The 14,961-nt window shown below is 45.4% G+C and overlaps 1 protein-coding gene across 1 annotated transcript in view; it reads left to right on the top strand.

Annotated features, from left to right (window-relative positions):
* SRMS (src-related kinase lacking C-terminal regulatory tyrosine and N-terminal myristylation sites) overlaps positions 1-8,805 on the top strand; it is a 47,744-nt gene extending 38,939 nt beyond the window's left edge. Inside the window, exons 6-8 of the mRNA XM_081949732.1 lie at positions 1,586-1,767; positions 5,149-5,305; positions 8,274-8,805. Of these exons, the coding sequence (XP_081805858.1) occupies positions 1,586-1,767; positions 5,149-5,305; positions 8,274-8,461 (527 nt within the window). The 3' untranslated portion in view covers positions 8,462-8,805. The remainder of the gene's footprint in view (positions 1-1,585; positions 1,768-5,148; positions 5,306-8,273) is intronic.
* The last annotated feature ends 6,156 nt before the right edge of the window (positions 8,806-14,961 follow it).

Here is a 14,961-nt window from a genome sequence, read left to right as displayed (position 1 = left end):
TACAATTGAGCTCAATCTTTCTGCCGTTAAGTCGGCAAGAAAAGTCGTAAAATGGGGCAAAACTCACTTAACAACAAAAGTGAGTTTTGCCCCATTTTACAACTTTTCTTGCTGCGGTTCTTAAGTGAATCACAAAGGGTCAAAGGTCAATAGCAATAGCACTTAGACTTATATACCGCTTCACATCCCTCTCTAAGCGGTTTACAGAATCAGCCTCTTTCCCCCCAACAATCTGGGTCCTCATTTTACCTACCTTGGAAGGATGGAAGTTGCTAAGTTAGGAACATGGTTGTTAAGCGAATCTGGCTTCCCCATTGACTGCTCGTCAGAAGGTCGCAAAAGTGGATCACATGTCCCTGGGAGACTGCAACCGTCACAAATGCAGGTAGTCCTCAACTTACAACAGTTTCACTTAATGACCATTCAAAGTTACAAGGGCACTGAAAAAAAGTGACTTATGACTGTTTTTCACACTTACAACCTTTGTAGTATCCCCATGATCATGTGATTAAAATTCAAATGCTTAGCAACCGCTTCATACTTATGACCGTTGCAGTGTCCCGGGGGTCATGTGATCCCCTCTTGCAACTTTCTGACCAGCAAAGTCAGCGGGGGGAGCCAGATTCACTTAACAACCGGGTTACTAACTTATCAACTGCAGTGATTCACATAACGACTGTGGCAAGAAAGGTCGTAAAATGGGGCAAAATTCACTTAACCAGTGTCTCTCTTAACATCAGAAATTTTGGGCTCAATTGTGGTCATAAGTAGAGGACTCCCTGTATCAGCCAGTTGCCAAGTGTTTGAACTTTGATGACTGAAGTGGTTATAAGTTTGCAAAATGGTCATAGGTCACTTTTTCAATGCTGTTGTAACTTCAGACGGTCACTAAATGAACTGCTGTAAGTCAAGGACATCCTGTACAGGTAGTCCTCAACTTAAGACTGCAATTGGGGCCAGAATTTCCACTGCTAAGCAAGGCAGTTTTTCAGCAAACTGCACCCGATTTTACAATCTTCTTTGCTTCCTTTGTTAAATGAATCACTCCAGTTGTTGTTAAAGTCAATTTCTCCTTTGACTTTGCTTGTTAGAAGTCATCTGGGAAGTCACAAATTGCAGTCATGTGCAGCAACTGGGGTCACGTGATCGTCATAAATGCGTACCAGTGACCAAGCACCTGAATTTTGATCCCGTGACGGTCCTAATTTTGAGGACTGCTTTTAAGTCACTTTTTTCAGTGCCTTTATAACTTTGGACGTCACTAAATGAATGGTTGTAAAGCAAGGTTTACCTGTAAGTAAAAGTGAGTTTTAGCAAAGGATCAAAGGTCAATAGCAATAGCACTTAAACATGTACCACTTCACAGTGCTATTACAGCCCTCTCTAAGCGGTTTACAAAGTCAACCTGTTCCCCCCCCCCCCCCAACAATCTGGCTCCTCATTTTACCCACCCCCCGGAACGAGGGAAGGCTGAGTCAAACTTTGAGCCGGTCAGGATCGAACTCCTGGTAGTGGGAATGCAGAGTTAGCCTGCAGTACTGCATTCTAACCACTGCGTCACCGTGGCGCCTTGTTGATTTTTCAGGTGCTGCTGGGAAGGAATTGACCACACACCACCTGCTCAGCATCTCCTGCCAGGTGGCTGACGGGATGACCTATCTGGAGGACCAACATATCATCCATCGGGACCTTGCAGCAAGGAACATCCTGGTGGGAGATGACCTTGCTTGCAAAATAGCCGACTTCGGCCTTGCCAGGCTCCTCAAGGTGCATCCAAGGACGTTTTCACTCCACCCCCCCACTACACTCCGTCATTGAGCTGTTCCCAATCAAAGCAGAGCTGGAAGGGACCTTGGAGGTATTCTAGTCCAACCCCCTGTTCAAGCAGGAGACCCTATATCAGTGATGGCTAACGGTTTATTTCTTCGGGTGCCAAAAGCGCGCAGACACTATGGTGCCCACACCCATAATACAAAGCCTCCCACGCGCCCTGCCCCCGCACGTGCATGCACGACCTACCCACACTGCCTTGTGCTTCTGCGCATCCACGCGCAACCCCATCACACCTCTTTTGTAGCCTAGCAGGGCTCCCCGAAGCCTCCGGAAATTGGAAATGGCCCGTTTCCGGACTTCCGGTAGGCCTGTTTTTCACCCTCCCCAAGCTCCGTAAGCTTTCCTGGAGCCTCCGGAAGGGCAAAAATGGCCTCCCCCAACCCTCTGTTTCCAGACTTCCGGTAGGCCTGATTTTTATCCTCCCCAGGCTCCGGAAACGCAAAAATGCCTCCCCCAACTCTCTGTTCTAGACTTCCAGTAGGCCTGTTTTTTACCCTCCCCAGGCTCCGGAAATGCAAAAATGGCCTCCCCCGACCCTCTGTTTCTGGACTTCCGGTAGGCCTGTTTTTTAACTTCCTCAGGCTCCAGAAGCTTTCCTGGAGCCTCCGGAAGGGCAAAAATGGCCTCCCACACCCTCTGTTTCCAGACTTCCGGGAGGCCTGTTTTTCATCCTTCCCAGGCTCCGGAAGCTTTCCTGGAGCCTCCAGGACAAAAATGGCCTCCCCAACTCTCTGTTTCTGGACTTCCAGGAGGCCTGTTTTTCATCCTCCCCAGGCTCCGGAAGCTTTCCTGGAGCCTCCAGAAGGGCAAAAATGGCCTCCCACACCCTCTGTTTCCAGACTTCCGGGAGGCCTGTTTTTCATCCTCCCCAGGCTCCGGAAGCTTTCCTGGAGCCTCCAGAAGGACAAAAATGGCCTCCCCAACTCTCTGTTTCTGGACTTCCAGGAGGCCCGTTTTTCGCCCTCCCAGAGCCTCCACACAAGCCCTGTACTTACCTGGCATCCAAAATGGCCATGTGGAGACTCCTTGGAAGGGAGGGGTGGTGTGGGCGGAACCAGCCAAAAATCAGCCGGCTGGCGTGTGTGCACATGCGCTGTGGAACTGACGTAGGGCAACGGCTCACGTGCCTAGAGAGATGGCTCCGCAGGCCATAGGTTCGCCATCATGGCCCTATATCATTTCAGACAAGTGGTTGTCCAGTCTCTTCTTAAAAACTTCCAGTGATGGAATCCCCACAACATCTGGAGGGAAGCTGCTCCACTGATTAATTGTCCTCAATGTTAGGAAGTTTCTTCTCAATTCCAGGTTGCTTCTCTCCTTGATTAGTTTCCATCCATTGCTTCTCGTTTTGCCTTCAGGTGCCTTGGAGAATAGTCTGACTTCCCTCTTTTTGCAGCAGCTGCTCAAATAATGGAACACTGCTATCATGTCACCCCGAGTCCTTCTTTTCTCCAGACGAACCATACCCAGTTCCCGCCAGCATTCTTCATACGTTTTAATCTCCAGGCCTTTAACCATCTTCTGTTCTCTGCACTTTTTCCAAAAGGTGGGACAGAGCCCAACATTTACAGTCCCTTTTTTGGACTCCAAAAACATAAATATTCAAATGAGCCCTCTTAAAAGCCGTCATACCAGCCATCCTCTTAGCATTACTTTCACAGCCAACTTCCCACAAGCAAAATCAATGGGGAAAGCTGGGTTTACTTAACGGCCACATGATTCGGTGGTTTGCTTAACGGCCACATGATGCGGTGGTTTGCTTAAGCGTCATAGCAAAAGGTGGTAAAATCTGGCATGACTCACTTAATAACCATCTTGCTTGGCAATGGACGTTCTGGCCCCAGTGGTAGTCGTAAGTCGAGGGCTACCTGTAGGCAAACCTATCTGAACCAAATATAAAACAAACAAGCAAAATAGAAGGAAGGAAGGAAGGAAGGAAGGAAGGAAGGAAGGAAGGAAGGAAGGAAGGAAGGAAGGAAGGAAGGAAGGAAGGGTGTAGATCCAACTCTTAGGTGCTCAATTCTCAGACAAAACCTATAAATAGCTTTTGATACAAAGGAGAGAAAGAAAGGGAAGGAAGGAAGGAAGAAAAGAAAAGAAAAGAAAAGAAAAGAAAAGAAAAGAAAGAGTATAGATCCAACTCTTAGGTGCTCGGTTCTCAGACAAAACCCATAAATAGCTTTTGATAGAAAGGAGAGAAAGAAAGGGAAGGAAGGAAGGAAGGAAGGAAGGAAGGAAGGAAAGAAGGAAAGAAGGAAGGAAGGAAGGGTGTAGATCCAACTCTTAGGTGCTCAATTCTCAGACAAGACCCATAAATAGCTTTTGATAGAAAGGAGAGAAAGAAAGGGAAGAAAGGAAGGAAAGGAAGGAAGGAAGGACGGATGGACGGAAGGAAGGAAGGAAGGAAGGAAGGAAGGAAGGAAGGAAGGAAGGATGTAGATCCAACTCTTAGGTGCTCAATTCTCAGACAAAACTATAAATAACATTTGATAGAAAGGAGAGAGAGAAAGAAAAAAAGGGAAGGAAGGAAAGAAAGAGTGTAGATCCAACTTAGGTGCTCAATTCTTAGACAAACCTATAAATAGCTTTTGATAGAAAGGAGAGAGAGAAAGGGAAGGAAGGAAGGAAGGAAGGAAGGAGGGAGGGAGGAAGGAAGAAAGGAAGGAAGGAAGGAAGGAAGGAAGGAAGTGTAGATCCAACTCTTAGGTGCTCAATTCTCAGACAAAACCTATAAATACCTTTTGATATCCTTCAGATGTCTCCTGGTTCTGCCATGCTAGCACATCTGAAGGGTACCAAAGATGACAAAGCAGTCCTACAAAGATGGAACTGAACAGGGACGTATGATGGATGGTTGCAGGAACTGGGGATGTCTAGTCTAAGGAAGAGAAGGACTAGGGATAGCAGCCGTCCAATCTTTGAGGGGCTGTCACAGAGAAGAGGGGGACAACCTATTTTTGAGAGCATCTGAGGCCAAGACATGGAGTAATAGATGGGCTTTTATGAAGGAGAGAACTAAGAAGAAAATCCCCCGATAGTGAAAACATTTAATCGGAGGAATGGCTTGCCTCCAGAGGTTGTGGGTGCTTTATCACTGGAGGTTTTCAAGAGGAGACTGGACAGCCATTTATCCGGAACGGCAAGATCTCCTGCTTGAGCAGGAGTCAGACTAGAAGACCTCCAAGGCCCCTTCCAACTCTTATTATTCTGCAGTTCTATTCTGAACAAGCCAGTTTTAGCTTCTCTTCCTTGAGTCTCCAGGTGGAAGCATCTCCCTTACCTTTGGCTGAGCACCTGTTCTTGGCTTTCCTTCAGGATGACATCTACTCCACCACTGGTAACGCCATGATCCCGGTGAAGTGGACGGCACCGGAGGCTGCCGTCTACCAGACGTACTCCCCCAAATCGGATGTTTGGTCCTATGGAATCCTACTCTATGAGGTTTTTAGCTATGGACAGTGTCCCTACGATGGTACGATTTCATTTCAATAGATGCCGTGAAGATGATCATGACAACGGAAAGCTCTTGGGGGGGGGGGAGCATCTCTGTCTGTCTGTCTGTCTGTCTGTCTCTCTCTGTGTGTGTGTCTCTTTCTCTTTCTGTCTCTCTCTTACACACACACACACTATGCTGCCCCACTCACTCACGCACACACAGAAGCGTGGTTTATAGAGAGTTTATTAATGTTCCCCAGCAATTCCCTTCACCCAGCCTCAGCACTGTTCCAAATAAATCCAGCCACAAGCAGGCCAAGGTTAGTCCACAAGGCAATGGCCAAAGTTCTGCCTCGGGCATTATGGGCTTGCTCGGGGCATGCAGTTAACTCCACGCTTAGGAATCTCATTCAGATCAAGTGGATTATCAGGCATTCTTAATAGCAAAACGTACAGTCCAGTGTTTAAGATACTTCTGACTTTCCATAATCTGCCCCTCACGTGGTGTAAAAAGATGGTGAATTGGGTCCCACGTTGAGAGGAGGCACATCCTTTGCTTCTCTGGTTCACAATGGCATTCCAGCTTCCTACCCGGGCACAGCACGGAGACAGCCTTGGTCGCGTTGGTCGATGATCTCTGGAGGGCCAGAGATAGAGGTTGTTCCTCTATCCTGGTCCTATTAGACCTCTCGGTGGCTTTTGATACCATCGACCATGGTATCCTATTGTGCCGGTTGGAGGGGATGGGAGTCGGAGGTACCGTTTTGCGGTGGTTCGGCTCCTACCTCTCCGACCGGAAGCAATGTGTGTTGACAGGGGGACAGAGGTCGACCCCGAGGCCACTCACTTGTGGAGTGCCACAGGGGTCGGTCCTCTCGCCTCTCCTGTTCAACACATATGTGAAGCCGCTGGGTGAGATCATCCGTGGTTTTGGGGTTGAGTATCACCTCTACGCTGATGATACTCAGCTGTATATTTCAACCCCAAACCACCCCAACGAGGCTGTCGAAGTGATGTCCCGGTGTTTGGAAGCCGTCGGGGTCTGGATGGGGGACAACAGACTTAAACTCAACCCCTCCAAGACTGAGTGGCTGTGGCTACCGGCACCTCGGTTCAGCCAGCTGATTCCATCGCTGGCCATAGGGGGCGAACAATTGCCCCCTGTGGAACGGGCGCGCAATTTGGGCGTCCTCCTTGATGCCCGGCTGTCAATGGATGACCATGTGGCAGCCGTGGCGAGGGGGGCGTTCCACCAGGTTCGCCTGGTGCGCCAATTGCGCCCCCTACTGGACCGGGATGCCCTACGCACGGTCACTCATGCGCTGGTGACGTCCCGCCTGGATTACTGCAACGCTCTCTACATGGGGCTGCCCTTGGGACGTGCCCGGAGACTGCAGTTAGTTCAGAACGCAGCCGCGCGGGCTGTGATGGGGAGTACGAGGTACTCCCACGTAACACCTCTCCTGCGCAAGCTGCACTGGCTACCTGTGGTTTTTCGGGTGCGTTTCAAGGTGCTGATTACCATCTTTAAAGCGCTCCATGGCACGGGACCTAGTTACTTGCGGGATCGCATCCTCCCACATACATCCCTGCGGCCAATACGCTCACACAAGGAGGGGCTTCTCCTGGTGCCGTCCACTAGGCAATGCCAGCGGGCGACACCTAGGAGTAGGGCCTTCTCTGTGATGGGCCCAACCCTCTGGAATGACCTCCCCCCCCCGACATTAGAACTACTACTGACCTCTGCTCCTTCCGGCAAAAATTGAAGACTCACCTGTTCCGATTAGCAGGCCTGGCATAATTACAACTGTCCCTCCTGGCAAATGTATTATCAACTGGTTATTTTAAGGGTTTTTTTAATTTATTGTGTCTATTTTAGGGGTTTAAAAACTTATATTTATATAGCTTTGTACAGTTCTTTTAATTGCATTTTAACCTCCTCCATGCCAACTGTACATATGTAATTTTTATTGTATTTTGTTATATTTTGTATGGACTGTACACCGCCCCGAGTCCCTTTTGGGAGAGGGGGCGGTCTAGAAGCATTAAATATAAATAAATAAATAAATAAATAAATAAATAAATAAATAAATAAATAAATAAATAAATAAATAAATAAATAAATTAATTAATTAATTAATTAATTAATTAATTAATTAATTAATTTAAACTGACCGGCTATTGTCTCTGCGTGTAGGCAGAGTATCCCAGTGACCAATCAGAAACACAGACATGGTCACATGTCATGGAACTACATTTCCCATAAGGCAGTCTGCCTACATTTCCCAGGAGGTATTTCTTAAAGGAGACAACTCTTAATTCCTACACTATCTACGGTATATACTGCTAGGGCAGCACAGCCAGTAAGTCCACCAAACAATGGAAGTTGCTGCAACACGTAAGTCCACCAAACAAACTTAACTCCATTAGGCCAAATTGAAATACACCCAGGAGAGCTCACTTGGCAAGAGAGGTTCAGAGTCACCAAGGCTCAATGTCAAGCAGGAAGCACAAGCACACAGCCAGAAACCGAACACGCTGTCCCCAGCAACGTCTCCCTCTGCCTGCCGTGATAAATAGTGTTCTGTTGCAGCCCATCAAGATGACAAGGGCCTTCTCCCAAGTAAATTGAGAGATCTCCATTGCTCTTGTCTTTTCTCTGCCCTGCGTGCTCTCGGATCCACCACGGAATGGAGCTTCTCCTCCTCCTCCTTCAATGACCAATAAAGGAGAATATTTGTACCTCAGAGTTGAAATGAGGATTCCTTAGTTCTCTCTGAGCTCGGTTGTTTTCTTGCAGATGTCTAAGACATCATCAGTCCAAGCCCCACTCCCTTCAGGACTGATGATGTTACCTAGTTTGACAGTGAAACGTCTGTAAGAAAACAACCAAGCTCAGAGAGGACCACGAACCCCATCTCCGTGTAAGGAGAGTGCTTTGTTACCCCGTCCCATCTCTCTGTTCCTTGTCAACCTGACCATTTCTGTCATCTGTCTTCTTCTAGGGATGACCAATCAGGAGACCATCCAACAGATTACTCGAGGCTACCGTCTCCCTCGGCCCAACAGTTGCTCCCCTGAGATCTATAACATCTTGCTGGAATGCTGGAAGACCCACCCCGAAGATCGGCCAACTTTTCTCAACTTGAGGGATGCCCTCTTTTCGATTTACAAATGGGCACGTTTCTCCTGAAAGGGAGGGGAGGGGACACCTCCCGCGCCTTCTGCAACCACCATCATCCCTTCGTGCTCAACAGGCTAGTAAAAGTCCTGCAGACCTTCCAGCTCAGATTCTCTTGAGCCTGCAGGAACATTGGTGCCTTGGAAGGCGGACAATGTCAGCTCTTCAACCTCATCAGGTGGAGCAGAGAATGGAGTTATGGGTTCTAGCTGTCCACAAATAGCTCACGATAAGAGATACGGTACAGCCGAGAGCTCCCCATGGAGAGAAACAAAGACGCAGCATTTCCTTCCCCTTGCAAGTTATGGACTCTTCTTGCTATAGGCACCTGATGGCTTCCTTTAGTCAATAAACGTGTACAAATGTAGTGATCTCATTTCTTACATTCTGCGTGAACGAAAACGCACCCCACAGGAAAAAAAAAAAGTCTATGCAGAAAGAAAGACCTAGCTTTGTATATTTGTCTCTATGGATGAAAATGGAAGGGGACAACTCGCTGTAGGGCTATTTAGCCATCCAATTTAATTGTTCTAAAATCATTTCAAAAATATGTTGAATTTATGTCATTCATATGTCGTCCTGTGCCCTCGTTTTGCATCCTTCCTTTAACGATTCGGCAGGTAGTCCTTGATGTACGACCCACAATTGAGTCCAGCATTTCTGTGGTTAAGCGAGAATTTGTTAAGTGAGTTTTGTCCCATTTTACGATCTTTCCGGCCACAGCCGTTAAGCGAATCACTTCAGCTATTATCTCAGTAATCTGATTGTTAAGCGACTTTGCTTGTCAGAAGGTTGCAAACAGGGATCCCGTAGCCCTGGGATGCTGTGTCGGTCATAAGTATGAATCAGTTGCCAAGCGTGCGAATTTGGATCACGTGATTGTGGGGATGCTGGAAAGGTGTAATTGTGAAAAACGTAAGTCACATTTTTCAGTGCCGTTGTAACTTTGAACGGTCACTAAATGAATTGTTGTAAGTCGAGGACTACCAGTATTGCACTATTTCTTTAATATTAGTGTAATTCTTATACCGCAGTGAGTGTCCCACAGCCACTTGGCTGCTGTCATAGACTCCCATATGAGGAAGAGAGGAAGTGAGGGAGGAAGAGAAAGAGAGAAAGAGAGAAAGAGAGAGAGAGAGAGAGAGAGAGAGAGAGAGAGAAAAGTCCTTTTCCCTATGCCTCATCCTCTTCTTTTTCTCCCCCTTCTTTTTTCCCCCCTACCCTTTTCCAATACATTTTGGCTAAAAGGAAAGGTAGTCCTTAAGTTACGACCATAATGGAGCCTGTCATAATAGTCATCAAATTTCATGATGCATTTTGCAGTGAACATTAAGCGAACCAATGGTTCATTACGAGTGCCATTTTGTTGAAAACTAGAAGCATGTGCCAGTTTTCGATAAAACTGTCATAAACACGTGAAATCATGTGAACATGGGATGCTGCAAATAGTAACCAATCTGGCCGTGTTGCCATGTGCCCGAAGTGTGCTCATGTAACCAGTGGGGGAGTGACAGTAGGAATTTTGGACCTGGGTGGTAAGTTCCCTTTTTTCAGGTAGGTTGTAACTTTGAACAGTCACTAAGCAACCGGTCGTAAGTTGAGGACAACCTTGAATGAGTTTTGATCCATCAATTTTAGGTTACATTCAACCAATTTCCTTCCTCCTCCCTCTCTCCGTCTTTCCCTTCCTTCCCTCCTTCCTTCCCTTTTCTCCTTCTCTCCCTCCCTCCCTCCCTTCCCTCCCCTCTTTCTCCTTCTCCTCCCATCTCCTCCTCTCCTCCTCCCCTTACTTTCCTTTTCCGCCTCCCCCTCCTCCTCTTCCCTCCCTCCCTCCCTCCCTCCCTCCCTCCCTCTTTTCCTGAATTTTCTACCTACAAAGTAGACTCTAGTAGCTCAGGAAGCAAAGCAACATGTCTTACCCATTACTTTCCTTACTGCAGTTCCTGTGGGGTCAAGCGCTGTTTCTCTAAACTTCGAAGGCAGGACTACATCCCTTAATTGTAACAGAACGGAAGTGATTTCTCACTGTACTTTTGTGAGATTTTCGTTCACAGCCTACAGATCTGGAGTTTTGAAGTGGTTTTTCATCCAAGCAATACTCAGATCTGGTCTTGCTTAATTTTTTTCAGATCAACCCAAATTTTTTTTCATATGTTAATGCTCTTCTAATACTATTGCTCAAATTTATTCCAATGCTAACACCTCTTATCTTGCTTCAACGGATTCCTGTGAATAATATTGAATGTGACAATATAAGGAGATCAAGATATTATTATCTGGGTTTGCGTCCAAGGAAAAGCAGAATCTTTGGGAAAGTCACAGCTTTCTACCATAAAGTTTTTGCTGTTTCTAGAGGAAAACCAAATATCTAAAATGTTTCCTCTTTGATCAGGTCTCAAGTTTGAGAACGCTTTGCAAATGTATCGGGACTACATTTCCCAAAATTCCCTAGCCAAAAATAAACTGCTCGGATTCCTGGGAGTTGCAGTTCAGATACATCTGGAAGCTACCAAGTGCGAAAAGCTGTGGGGGGGAATATCAAGTGATACATTATTAGAGATCGCCTGAATCTTAAAAATAAACAAACACGACGACAACAAAAGATCCTTTGTTTCTGTATGGAATCATATTCTCCGGATTGGTTGAAAATCGCCAAACGTTACCGGCGTAACTGCGTGAGCAAAACCGACTCCCCCCCCGCCGCCGGTCGCGCTCATGTTACTAACGACCGCCTGCAGTCGGGGCGGAGCCTACAGCGGACCCGAGAAGCCTAATTTCCCTTCGGCTGCGCCCATGATGCATTGCGCAGCAAGAAGACGCAATTTTGCGGGCCCTTCTGCAATTTGTAAAATTATTATTTTTTAATTCATTGTTCATTTTCGTAACGGTACATATACTCGTAACGTAACTTATTTGTCTATCGGGAGGGTCACCCTATTGTAGTAGATAGGCACCGCTGCAGGGATCGGTCTCTCGAAGGACAATTAAGCATACTCTGGTTTCTCTTCAGATCGTATAAATCTTTCGCCTTTTACTAAAGATTTCCGTGGAGAGGAACATTTATGAGTTTCGATTAATTTTTTGAGGCCCTGCTTCGGTGGGGCTACCTTTGCCTGGTTCTAAAAATAGATTGTGATGCTGCGGAGAAAGTAACACTTCATCGTTGTGTTACTAATTTTCAAACGAAGAGCTTGTGTTTAGTCTTATGGAAGTGGAATAGGTGGCCCCCTACAGGACAGCTATTGTTATAGCTTCGTTAAGTAGCACGCGGCTACGTTTATGTGTTTGATGTGGCATTTCCTGTGTTACGGTTGCTGCCGTGGGTTTTGTCCGTCCACCCCCGAAAAATGAAATATTAAAAAAGGCAGAATGTTATATTTCCCTAAAGGAGAAATGGAGAGAGAGAAGCTTTTAAAGACAGAAAGCAGCCCCCAGTCTTTCTTTAATAGCCCACAGCAGATGCCAGCACTTAAGAGCTTATTGAAAGAGGAAGACAACTATCTAGATCAGGGGTGTCCAAGTCAGGAACGGACTTCCGGTTTACTCGTAGGGTCAGTTTAAGGCTTCTGGAGCCTTCAGGGGCTTTCCGGGTCCCTACTTTACGGCTGATGCCTCTCCGGGTTGACTTTTTTTTTGGGGGGGGGGCAAATTTCACCTAATGTAAGGACCTGCCCCAGCTACCTTCTCAGGAAAGGATGACTTTTGACATGGATGACATTAGCATTCCAAAAGCCACTTTTACTGAGAGAAGGGATCGCAGAGAAAACAGGCGGCGTCTGAAAATTCCCGCGTGATACCTTAAGCCAGAGACCTTCAAACTTGGCAACTTTAAGACTTGTGGACTTCAACTCCCAGAATTCCCCAGCTAGCCATGCCAAGGAATTAATAGCCCCCACCTTTGTCAATGGGTCATGGGTGTGTGATGTAGTCTACTCTACATAATAAAGGTAGAATTAGCCTTCTACAGAAACTCACCACATGGCATCTGGGTACTCAACCAAGCTTGGGACTCAAAAGACACACAACCTACAAAGTTAGCTAAGACACACACACACACACATACCCTGCCCCTGGGAGTCTGATAACCAATCAGAATACATTTCTTACACAGGAACAGGAAACATCTTAAACCATTGCAGTCTTTGCAGGGTTTCACAACCTCAGCTATTGGAAGGCCTGTGGACTTCAACTCCCAGAATTCCTCAGCCAGCTTTTCCCAGAATTCTGGGAGTTGAAGTCCACACGTCTTAAAAGTTCCTGGGGCTGGGAAGCCCTGATCCAGATAACAGTGAAGAAAAAGGGGCTTTTTGCTGAAATCCACCCCAAAACGCCTTCGGAGGTTGCAAAAACAGATTGACAGAACGGCACGAAAATGCTCAGGTTTACAAGGCAGGCGTAGGTTTGCAGTGAAACAAGAATCTTCGTTGAAATGGACAGACTCACAAAATAAATAAAAGACAAAGAAGAATCTGAGTATTACTCAGTATTGAATTTATGGTACAAATGGCTAGAGGAAAGATGCAAAGAATAAGAAAGCAATGGGGGGGGGAGATAAAGAAATTAGAAAATAATCATAAAACTGCAGAATTAACAAGAGGGGGAGGGAAATGTAAAATATTGTATATAAAATAGAACTGAAGTATAAGAGAAATATGTGTACATTGAAGGATATAAGATGTATAGAAATAAGTACATGGAAAGAATAAGAATAGAAGAAATATAAGTATAAATAACTATATGAGTAGATGAAAAATGTGTAAAAATAGACATATATAATATAAAGGTATGTATGCACGGATAAAAGGAGTATAATGGATGCTTAATGATGTAGAAATGTTGCAAAGATGATATTTATGTTTTTAAAAATGGGGAAAAAAACTTTAATAAAAATATTTTTTTAAAAAAAATATTTCAATCTTATTTCCTGTGATATTCCCCACGGCTAATTCCACAAAGCCGGAAAGGAAACTCACTCACCCACCCACCCTCACACCCAAAACAGATGACCTACAGGTGTCTTTTCATCAGGGAGTGGCTGGGAAGAATGAGATCACTTTCTCAAGTCAGGAATGGGAGGGGTTAATTCCAGAATGAACCTTCACTTAGTTAGATCAACTGCTCTTTTTTTTATGCAAGCCAAGGAGAGGAGTTCTCACGCTTTGATCTTATTTACAAATTCCACTGAAGCAAATGGGAGGCAACTTGCTTTCTTGAGTCTCTATGGAAGGAGAAAGAGGATGGCCAAACGCAAATTACTTTACCAATGTGAAGCACAGAATTATGGCCTTAGAGGACACTACAAGATCATCTAGACCAGGACTTTTCCAAGTGTAATCTGGGCTCCGTGGGGGTCTGCAAAATCAAATGAATATTTTAAAATTTCTCAGTTTTAATTTCTAATACACTATCACTTTTGTATTTTAATTTTTTTTAAGTTTGGTTTTTTTATTTTTCTGGTTTATACAATACAATAGCAGAGTTGGAAGGGACCTTGGAGGTCTTCTAGTCCAACCCCCTGTCTAGGCAGGAAACCCTATACCATTTCAGACAAATGGCTATCCAACATCTTCTTAAAGACTTCCAGTGTTGGGGCATTCACATATCATGTTTCCCCTGGTCCTTCTTTTCATTAAACTAGACATACCCAGTTCCTGCAACCGTTCTTCATATGTTTTAGCCTCCAGTCCCCTAATCCTCTTTGTTGCTCTTCTCTGCACTCTTTCTAGAGTCTCCACAACTTTTCTACATCGTGGCGACCAAAACTGAATGCAGTATTCCAAGTGTGGCCTTACCAAGGCCTTATAAAGTGGTATTAACAGTTCACATGATCTTGATTCTATCCCTCTGTTGATGCAGCCTAGAACTGTGTTGGCTTTTTTGGCAGCTGCTGCACACGGCTGGCTCATATTTAAATGGTTGTCCACTAGGACTCCAAGATCCCTTTCACAGTTACTACTATTGAGCAAGGCACCACCTATTCTGTACCTGTGCATTACTTTTCATTTTGGAAGTTCTTGTTGTTTTTTTAATTACTGATTTAGGATTCACAAAGTACTGATTTATTAGTAATTATGGTACTAACGTAATTATTCATCAATTTATGTAGCTGTCCACCTCATGTACAGTACGTGTAACAACATTTATGGAAGAGTGCAACCAGTTTCCCTAAGAATATAACTATCATTCATATAATTATATTATTTTATAATTAAGGAGACATTCCTAATAGAACAATTAATCAGGGGACCAGTTTGCCTTTGAAAGTTGTGGGTGCTCCAATACCAGAAAACGTTTTTGCCCAACCATTTATTTGAAATGATAGGGTTTCCTGCTTAATTAGGGGGTTGGACTAGAAGACCTCCTTCTAAATCTATTATTCTGTATTGTTGTTGTTAGTTGCGAAGTTGTTAGTTGCAAAGTCCTGTCCGACCCATCGCGACCCCATGGATAACGTTCCTTCAGGCCTTCCTCTCCTCTACCATCCTCTGAAGTCCATTTAAGCTCACACAGGC

The sequence above is a fragment of the Natrix helvetica genome, assembly GCF_964273705.1.
Source record: "Natrix helvetica genome assembly, chromosome: 3".
Classification (NCBI taxonomy): Eukaryota; Metazoa; Chordata; class Lepidosauria; order Squamata; family Natricidae; genus Natrix; species Natrix helvetica.
The sequence above is the reverse complement of the archived record's forward strand: the minus strand, read 5'-3'. Positions and strand labels throughout refer to the sequence as shown.